We start from the raw sequence: 10,373 nt of genomic DNA, 5'->3' as shown, positions 1-10,373 counted from the left end.
CGGCCCCCTCCCTTTGCCTTGCAGAGGATGCCGCCGGGCGCTACATCTCCCCGTTCCACGATATCCCCATCTACGCGGACGCCGGGAAGGTAAGAGAAGGTCCTGAAACACCCAGGGGATCAGCGAGTCCTGAAACATCCGGGAGATCCGGGGTTCTGGAACATCCAAGGGACCGGGGGATCTGGAAGCACACAGGGGAACAGGGGGTCCTGAAACATCCAGGAGATCAGGGAGCCCTGAAACATCCACGGCGCCGGGGCGTCCTGAAACATCCAGGGGTTCAGAGGGTCCTGAAACACCCGTGGGAGGCCCCCAGTTCCCCACACTGCAGGAGCACCTTATGGAGCCATTGTCTAACCCTGCAAGGAATGGGTTTCTTGCCGTCCTGGCCTCGGGCGAAGCCATCCGGGAGAAGAGAGTGGATGATCTCATTCTCATTTTTTGCGTCAGAGATGCGAGTGGTTGGCTTGAGCTCACCCATGCAGGCGTTTTGGGTTAGCTAAGCAGGAAACTGCTTTTTTTGGTAACATCTACATCCATTCCTATGGGTGCTGCATAATAGCTCAGGCTTGGGTTTTGACTGCAGTACGGCCACTTCACGCCTGCAGTATAATCCAACACCGATCAGAGGGTGAGGATGTTAAATTCCTGCTGTAGCATCTCCTGGGACCTCTTGCCTGGCAGAACCTGCCCCTTGCAGTGCTGCAGGGCTTTCACATCCTTCTAGCAGCCAGTGCTTAGTCAAATTAGGCTGTTCTGAGTAAAAAATGTCCCAGCTTCAGGAAATCAAAATGGTTGTGTTTCAGTTTTCATTTAACGTTTTTTCAGTGGTACCTCAGGCTCTCTGACTGTGTCCTTCACTGTTGTAGCTTGTTTCTTTCTCTGACACGTGCTAAAAAGCTGTGCAGCTCGAGAAATGTAGTGGACCAAGTAATACTTGTTAGAAAGAGCTGAAATTCAGAGGTGGGGAGTGGTTCTGGGAAAGGAAAAGAATATGCAGAGAGATGAACCTTTAAAAAGCAGCTGATTGAGCTACTGAGGTGAAGGTGATGGGGCTACCTGAGGTGCTCTAGGAAGTCTGAAGTGGCTTTTGCCTTCTCAGAAGGGAAAAGATGGATTGTAGTCATCAAGGACAGTGGTGAAGCAGTTCCCAGTGCAGGTGCCTGGCAGGTAACCCAGACAAGGAAAATCCAGAAAATGCCACGCTTTGCAGATGCCTGCAGATCAGGGGAGGAAGGAGCAGGGGAGTGAGTACAGAGGTGAGGAGGATTTCCTTGAACTGGTAATAACAGGGGAAACTGGGCTACTGGTGTGCCCTCAGGCTGCTGCCAGCACGTCTGTGCCAAGTCACTCAGAGAAAAAAGTCACAGTAGCTGAAGGTCGAAGTCCCCAAAGTTACCCAACAGTGCTGGTCCCATGGGGCTCTCTGTGTGGCTGGAGTGCCCTCAGCACTGAGGTTCTACTCATCACTTAGCAGGTGGGCTGCCAGCGACGTTACGGAGCCCAGCTTGGAGCAAAAGGTTGTCTCACTCTGTCTGAGCTCCTTGATCTTTATCCTCAGACTCCTAAGACACTGAGAGGATTGCAGCGTGGTTTTTTCAGTCTTGGACTGGGGTGTATTGACCTTACCTGGACCTGTGTCGTTGCAAAGGGGTGACCCTGGGCTTTCTCTGTGTGCCTTAGGCCAGGTTGGACCATGGGGAAGCTTCAGTCCTTACAAAGATGCAGCCCCAGGTCATCTTTCTGTGCCTGTAGAGACCTAAGCACTCGGCCCAGCCTGTTCCTGTTGCCTCATTCCTTCCCTCGAGTTAGGAATAAAAATAGTTATCTGCCTTTCTACATATAAAATGCAGATGAGCAGTGACCCCCTGCAATTAGGGGGGTTGTAATAAAGCTCTGCTAGGGAAGGGTGTGGGCAGTCAGTGATGTAACAGCACTTGTTGCACAATACCAATCCAATTATGGTGCAATACAGGTTCGAGGGACTTTGCCATGCTAATACTGCTTAAGGTGGGGATTAGAAACCTTGCCCAGGCCAGGGGGCAAGGTTTGGCTTTTTGTTAAAAAGCCATCATCTCTTCAAACAGCAGATGTTAAGGTTCAAGTGTGGAAAAGCTTGTTTTCTTGGAGAGGAGGCTGACATTGAACTCTCAGCCCAGCTGGATCAACAGGAGATGTTTTCAAGTGTCACCTGTAAACAAGATACTGTGAGATGTGGTTCTGCCTTTCTCCCCCACCTTTTTATCCTCACACCATGCCGCTAGCAAGGTCTGCTTTTACAGGAGTGTCAGCCTGCAGAAAGGGCATCCTTCCCTACATCATGGCTAGAATATTTGGGAGTGATGTTCTCACTCGTTCAGGGCAGTACACAGATACCCACATTATTAAATAAACGGCTTGTCCTGTTGGTCTTGTCTTTTCTGAATGGCCAGAGTGGGTCTTCCTGGAGCATTAAACACATTGTATTTAATAAATATGGCCCAAACCCCATTTTGTTCTCTCCAGGGTAGTTTGTAAGCAGCTGTTTGCCGTTGATTTAACCTGTTCCTGTAGCCTGGGAATGTGATGGGGATGTTTGTAGGTGGCAACTGATGGAGAGCGTGTGGGAGCCTCAATCTGGCCTTTGGGGTCTTTCGTGAGGTTCAGCTTGGAATGATGACATGTGACTGACTGGGCTACAGGACTTTTATCAGCTGTATCAAAATTAGCACTGAAAAAAAAAAAAACCCCAGAAAAAAGTTAGTATTTCAGGTGAACTGGCTGGGTTTTGTGCTCACTTGTTTGTGTTCCTGGTTTAAAGCAGTTCCTTCCCACTCACTGCTCTTTTGCTTTCTTCAGAATGTGTTCAACATGGTTGTGGAGGTACCTCGATGGACAAACGCTAAAATGGAGGTAATTACGTTACAGTTCCTGTCTTAATCCTTGGCTCTGCTGATTCCTCCTCAGTTCCGCCTCTGGAATCAGAGTGGTTTCTAACCTCTCCCGTCAGTACTTGCTTAATGCTGGAGGTCTGGTGTGGAGGCTGAGATTGCAGGAGTTGGAATGCCTTGGTGTTCTCCCATGATTAAAGCAATATTTTACGGCTCTTAACCCCATGTGATTCCAAGGCTTGTAAGTCTGCTGGAAACCATATCCCAAGGGATGGTAGTGCAACAGGAGTTGTCCGGTATCTGCCGCTGGCATCAGCATCATCTCCTGGTCTCTTGGCTTCTCGGTTCCATTTTAAAAAATCACTTTTTTTTTTTCATAGAGGGTAAAGCAGAGAGATTTATATAACTTTTCTTTCAGATTTCAACAAAGGAACCCTTGAACCCAATTAAGCAAGATGTGAAGAAAGGGAAACTGCGCTTTGTAGCGAACGTGTTTCCCCACAAGGGCTACATCTGGAATTATGGTGCTATCCCACAGGTACTGTGTTTTGTCCCAGTTGCTCATCCATCCTGGTGGGGAAGGTGCCTGTGATTGCCACTGTATTAATGAGCAAAAAGGTCAGCAGAGAGTCTGATCTGGAGCACGGTGTTTGCAGCTGGATATATTATCCTGCTGAGGGAGACAACCTGTCAGGAAAACAGGGATATTTTAAAGCAGAAATCCCAAGGTTTAGGCTTCTATCTGATGTCATAGACAAACTCCCTGAGGATGAGCAGCTGCTGCTCACCCTCAGGTGCTCAGAGGTTGGTTGGGCAGGAGCTGGCAGGTCCTTCTGTGTGGCTGGAGGGAGCTGTCATCGTGCATGTGGCAGTGCAGCGCCCTCAGTTCCTGCCTGGCAAAGCACAAAGTTTTATCCTAATGGTGCAGGATTTAGGCTGAATCTTCATGGGAGACTCTTCTTGCCAACGCCCATCACTGCACAGATGTGCTTTCCCAGAAACAGCTGGCAAGGTGGGACCATGATAGTGACATCTGGACACATGCTCTTAAATGGCTGGGGACTGCTAGATAGAGGGACTTCAAACAAGGCTGTTCACCTCTGATGTTCTCTAAGGCTGGAGTTTCCTTCAGAGAAATAAGCTGTCAGTGACAGATCACAGGCAAACACACTGAATTTGGTATTTCTACTCTTGATAGTAGCACATGTCGAGTGTTTTCCCCACATGGCTTAACACAGGGCCTCAAAGCTGAGTTGTTTCCTGCTTGAATGGATTCTGGAGCCTGTTTCTTTGTGCAGAATTGTGTCTTTTGAAGCCTTTGCTCTGTCATGTGTTCGTGGATCAAAGGTGTTTATGCATCAAGAGCTTAACACTTCCTGGTGGAGGAATGTGATAGTGTTTGTGAACGGCCCTACAGCACCACCCAGGTGTCAAAACATCTTCCTGAACACTCTGGATCTATCACAAGGTCTTGGCTGTACTGGTCTTGTCCTGGCATGCAGAGGTTTGGGAAGAACATTCCTTCTTTTTTATGTCTCAGCCACCTTAGGAGTACATGTTCCTTATGATGCAAGTGGTCATGGAGTTCTTTTCACTCCTGATCAGGAGTGTGTTTTAAACAGCTCTTGTTTTTGGAGTCAGTTGGCTTCTGGAGTCGTGTCCTTCAATTTGCATTCACCGCAGCAGGTGAGATGCACTGGGGAGCACAGTGGGACTCTGCATTCTTATCACTTCTCTAGGGTTAACAGTGTCTTTAATTGTTTAATTAAAAGGAAACAATACACCCTGTCTGTCTGCCATCTCTGCTGGACTGCTATCTGGAGCTCAGGAAACTTCTGCTAAGGAATGAATAGGGAGAGGAACAGGCAGGCAGCCAAATCAAGTGCCCTTTATAGATGTGAACTTCACCTTTACGCAGCTGTGGGACAGAGGAGGAAGTCTGGAAAGTTGTTGAAGGGGGGTTTGTGGGTAGGAGGAGCTGCTTGCCTTTTGGAAGATGAGACCTTTTAACTTGGGTTCAAAATTCCCAGGCACAAGGGAAACAGGGGCCCAACCACCAGACCTGGAAGCAGGTGTGGAGTGGGCCTTCCTCTGTATATTGCAGGCAACTGCATGCCCCAAATAAACCTGCTTTTTACTGCCTCTTTAGACCTGAACGTTCTTATGTATGGTTGATTTTGATGTTGGTTTGGGGTTTTTTTCCAGACTTGGGAAGACCCAGGTCACAAGGATGAAAATACTGGTTGCTGTGGAGATAACGATCCGATTGATGTGTGCGAAATTGGAAGCAAGGTAACGCATCCTAAATGTCTCCTGAAACGTGTAATTAATGTCTCCAAAGTCAATTATCCAGGGACATTATTCATTTCCTACCTCCTCTCCCTTAACAATGGGATGTTTCCCTCTGCTGCTTCTGGAGATTGTTGCTGAGATGAGCTAGGGCTGATGAGCTGCTGACAGCAAGAGCTAATTTCGTGGTGCCTGGCTGCTTGCTGAGCTCCTGCACAGCCTCCTGTTGTGCATTCCTTGGATGCATCAGTATGGACAACAAGATCTTTGTCCTTGCAGGTCTGCTCTCGGGGAGAAGTCATCAAAGTGAAGGTGCTGGGCACGCTGGCTCTGATTGATGAGGGAGAGACAGACTGGAAGGTAATTGCTATCAACGTTGAAGACCCGGAAGCAGACAGCTATAATGGTGAGTTACAGGAGGGAGGAGCAGGATCCGTGCTTCCCTTTCTCCCATGAGAGCCTGCAGGAGATGGGGACAGGGCTTGCTCCTTCTGTGCAGTGGTATTTATGAGATGTGACGCTGGAACGACAATCCCAGAGCAAAACATTTCACTGCTGTTTGTCACATGTGGCCAGTGCTCTGCACAGCCTGGCATTCCAGGCAGAGGGTGGCTGTACAGTGGAAGGAAAGGGATCGTCCCCCAAGGCTCTAATCAAAGCTGTTTAAATGTGTCCGTGCTCCTGGGGACTCTCAGGATACACCGTGAGCATGAAACACTAACTTCCCTGAGGAGATACTCACTGTGTCTTCAGGGAACCTGTCTGAAGTGTTGCTAAGGCTGCTTGGGAAGGGGCTGGAAGAGGCACAGCTCGGAACAACTCAGCCGAGCCACATAAATTCTGTAGAGTTCAGTAAATTCTGTTACTGTTTCTGGCTGACAAACTCCGTGTCCCCCGCCAGACATCGAGGATGTCAGAAGGATGAAGCCTGGATACTTAGAAGCTACGGTGGACTGGTTCAGAAGATACAAAGTACCTGATGGAAAGCCGGAAAACCAGTTTGCTTTTAATGGGGACTTTAAAGGCAAGGTAGGATCACTTTGCTTTGTGGTGAGGCATGTGTTCCAGAAACTGAGCTCAGGGTGTGTGTGGGGACATGAGTGAGTCGCTGAGAGAAATGGATTTGTATGGGGCTGCTGATAGTTATTGTCAGTCATCCTGCTGATTTTCCAGCCTAGTGAGTGCAGGGATACCAGGAAAAAATGCCTGGGGTTATCACCCTGGTGCTGTTGATTATTTTCTTTGTGTGGGATCACTGCAGGGCTGGGAACCTCCGTGTCAGAACCAGGTGGGAAACACCGGGTTTATTTGCTTCAGCTCTGGAGCAAGGGCAGCTTGACATCACCCTTTGCCTCCCTTACCCATTGGCTTTGTTCCACTGCAACCTGGTGCAAGTTAAAGCTAACTCAGGAGTTAAAACACTTCTTCCTTCAGGCACGAAGTGTTCCCTCACGCCCTGTGAGTGAGGCTCTGCCTTGGCAGCACTACTGCTCTGCCTCTTCTCCAGGTTGGATCAGATAAGTTACTGCTCCTGAGCAGGTGAAATCCTGCTTCCATGGATTCCCTCCTGCCCTTCCTGGAGTGCCATGAGGGGTTTAGTGAGGTCACTCAACTCCCAGAGCTTCAGAGGTGGTGCAGAGGAGGGGAGTTCTCCCAAAAGCCCTGTCTGGGAAAGAACATGGAAGTCACAAAGGACTTGTCCCCTTTGGCCGTAGCACAGCACTAGGGTGGTTGGGCTGGAGCACCTTGCTGCCCTTCAGGATGGGTGAAACCCGTCAAGGAAACTGGAAAATCAGGATAAAGAACCTCACACATGCACTACAGTGTTTTATTTGGCTTGGTTTGGTATCAAACCGGGACATTTAGTGCCAGTGTTCGCACCAACAAAGAACTGTGAGTGCTTCCTTCTCCGGCTGACAGGTTAATGCTTGAGCATATACTGCTCATTTTTAAGGAAATAGGTTAATATGCCTGGAAACCAATTCATTCTAAAGTAGTTGCAAAGACTGATTAGCTGCGTGTCTCTTCCTGCTGGTCTGAATCATTTGCCTGGAGTGGAGGAGAGCTCCTGGATAGGCCTGGATCAGCAAGCTGCTGGAGACACACTGAGTGGGAGGAGCAGCAGGGTGGAGGTGCTTCCATAATGGAGCACTGGCCCAGGACTGTGTTCAGTTTCTTTTGGCCTCAAGCTCGCTCAGTGACCTTGGCAGATCCTCCCATCTCGAAAGCAAAACAATTCCCCGGTACGATCCCGGCTGTTTTGGCTGTTGCGCGCTGGGAGTTTCTGCTCTTCCTGAACAGCACCGGAGCGGAAGAGGTTTCTTGCAGCCCCTTCCAGAGCTGTCTAAAATCAGCTCCTTGTAACTGATAGTCTGGGGAAGGTGGTCTGGTGCTTCCACATAACGTGATGTTTGTTCTCGTCTCCAACTCTAGGATTTTGCCCTGGACGTCATCAAAGGCACCCACGAGCACTGGAAAGCTTTAATAACAAAGAAAACTGACGGAGGGGAGATCAACTGGTGGGTTAATGCTTCTGGTAATGTGCACCTTCCTCTTCCCTAAACAAAAAGCCCTGGACCTTCCCTTCCTGAGTGGTGCCATGCTTTCTGTTAGCTGCTGGCTGTCTCCCCAGGCCTTCCCCCTCCACCCAGCAGCTGTAACTGCGATCCTAAATATTCCATTATTTAATGCTCCTGGGGGGGAGGCTGGGCTTGCAGGTTCTCATAGGTGCCTCATCTCTTTCAGCACCAACCTGACGGTGTCTGGCAGCCCTTTCTGCTGTAGTCAAGACTGTGCAAAAGCTACTGTGGATGCAGTAAGTACCAGTTTGAGTGGCCAAATCCCAGTGTTACTGTCGGGAAAAACGGTGCAATTTGTGTGGGGAACTGTCCTCTCTGTGTGAATGGCACATGGCATGCTCAGAATGTTTTGGGTGACTGAACACCTGCTTCTGGTTAAACAGGATGGATGGGGAGCAAACTTCCTCCAGAGGCTTCTCCCTGCCCTTAGTCATCTGGGAGATGGAATCCCAAACAGAGTTTGCATGGAGGGCTAAACTTCTGAGCCATAGCTTGGCTGTCAGCTGTTCTGAGAGGGTTTAAAATATTTGGCCTTCCAAGAGCTTCACAGTACAGGTCTGTCTCTGAGAAAAGAGAGTCTGATCCTCCAGGGGTTTTGTATACTTCAGAATGAAGAGCTTGACATTCCTGGTGTAGTTCTCCTGTCCAGCCTCAGGAATAAATTGTCTCTCCCTAGACTTGAAAAGTACTGCTGTTAGCAACCTGAAAGGGCTTAGAGGGAGGGGACAGGAAAATCAAAATGCAAATCTTGCCTCTCTTCCATCACTGAAAACCTGAGTCTCTCTGTAGCCTTGGAGAGACCTTTAAAACCATTGTCTTGTTTTCTAAAGTGTTGGTATCCCAATTAGGGATCTCAATTTGGTTTTCAAAAGCTCTTGTGGAGGATGTGTCCCCAGACAAGGATTTTGTCTGCCTTTGGTTGTTAAATACAAGCTCTTCAGAGGAGTTCTCAGAGAGTCCTTTGTGCCTCTATTCCCCCATATTTTTTTAAAGCAGCACTGTAGGTTAAAAAAAAAAAAAAGCAGCTGCCTGCACCTGTGTAGACTCTGGAGTGGGAGCTGCTTGTGCTGGGCAGCAGCTGGCCCTGGAGCCTGCACTTGGAGCAGAGCACCTTGGGCACCTGGGCCATCTCCAGAGTGAGGAGGCTCCGGGAGCGACAGGACGCTGCACGTGAGCTCAGTTGTTTCCCCACAGCTGACCAGCTGCCACAGGATCTTAGATGGTGCTCAGGAAAGGCTTGGGCAGCCCTAAATGTTGTGTGGAGAGTGTAAAGACACCTCTGGTCTCTGATAATGCCCTCCTTGTTTCAGGCGCCGCCGTGTAAAGCTGCCAACCCCATCCCGCCCGAAGGTGAGTCTCAAAACCCACCCTGACATCCCAGTACAGAGCAGGGGCTTCCTCAGAGGAGCTGTCCATAGGAAAATGAGGGTCTGAACTAAACCTGGATGTTGCTGTAGCCAGGGCAAGACCCAAGGACAAGCTGAGGGTGGTGCTGGGAGCAGAAAGAGGAGCTAGGCTGCCACTTCCAATCCCTTCATGGGGAATAAACCTGTGGAGAAATCCATGTCTTCCACGTGGGCATGGGAGCTGGAGGTCAAATGGCTTTTCCTCCTGAGCCAGCTAAGGCAGAAGGAGGCCTGGCTTGCTGTCCTTGCCTGCACCAAATCGTGGATGCTCTTAATGGCAGCCCCAGCAAGAAGGGTGACTTCTTTGGGAAAACAGATCCACATGAACAGGTGTGTGCCAGAACCCGTTTGCTGTGCTGTGGAGCTGGTGCCAGGCACGAGGAAGCCCCTGAGCTGGAGGTGACACATACACGCTGCCACGTGACTACCTAATAACTGGGTGGCTCACAGGGGACTAACCCCCTCCTTTTTTCTGCCCCACACAGTTGACAAATGGTTCTACTACCAGAAAAACTAAGTCCTGAGGATGGTGGTGAGACAGCTGTGTCCTTCCCACCGAGGAGCTGCCACACGCAGGAATAGACCAGAGAAATAGCTTCAGTGTCAACAAGAAGACCTTGCCTGTAGCTTTGCTGATTAGAATTCCATATCTAGCAGTGGCGTGTCTGCTGAGGCCTGGTGGAGGCTGGAAGAAATAATTTATAATATCCAAACACCCTGCTTGTGCATGGTCATGTGGTGTGCTCTAAGTCATGACAGGAGATCATTCACCTGGGATGTGTATGGATGCTAGAAATAAAAACTACTGAAATCCAGTGCTGTGGGGCTCCCTCTCCTTTCCCTCCCTGGAGCTGAGGGGTCACAGAATCCCGGAATCACTGAGGTTGGAAAAGACCTCATAGATCATCGAGTCCAGCCTGTGGCTGATCCCCACCTTGGCACTGAGTGCCACGTCCAGTCTTTCCTTGAACACCTCCAGGGATGGTGACTCCACTGCCTCACTGTCTGATCACCCTTCCTGGGAGGAAATTCCTCCTAATGTCCAACCTGAACCTCCCCTGGAGCAGCTTGAGACCGTGTTCTCTCCCCCTGACCTCAGCGTCAGCGCTGGGCTTTGTGACCCAGGGGGATTTACGGCGAAACGCAGGCTCGCGTCCCTCGCAGGAAGGGGCGGTCTCGAACCCGGGTCCCCTCGGAGGCCGGGCGGGTCTCGAACCCGCGGCCTCCCG

The 10,373-nt window shown here is 49.9% G+C and overlaps 1 protein-coding gene across 1 annotated transcript; it reads left to right on the top strand.

The window, feature by feature from the left end:
• Positions 1-5: 5 nt before the first annotated feature.
• On the top strand, positions 6-9,959 carry PPA1 (pyrophosphatase (inorganic) 1; the record flags this gene model as incomplete). Its single annotated transcript, XM_017736550.1, has 10 exons — positions 6-89; positions 2,839-2,892; positions 3,289-3,408; positions 5,076-5,162; positions 5,439-5,565; positions 6,061-6,188; positions 7,593-7,678; positions 7,905-7,974; positions 9,049-9,088; positions 9,630-9,959. Coding segments are annotated over 10 exons (828 nt in total), but the record flags the coding sequence as incomplete, so codon positions are not given.
• Positions 9,960-10,373: the final 414 nt, after the last annotated feature.

This window comes from Corvus brachyrhynchos, unplaced genomic scaffold (assembly GCF_000691975.1).
Source record: "Corvus brachyrhynchos isolate BGI_N302 unplaced genomic scaffold, ASM69197v1 scaffold66, whole genome shotgun sequence".
Classification (NCBI taxonomy): domain Eukaryota; kingdom Metazoa; phylum Chordata; class Aves; order Passeriformes; family Corvidae; genus Corvus; species Corvus brachyrhynchos.
Note: the sequence above shows the minus strand (reverse complement) of the source record. Positions and strands in the feature narration are given on the sequence as shown.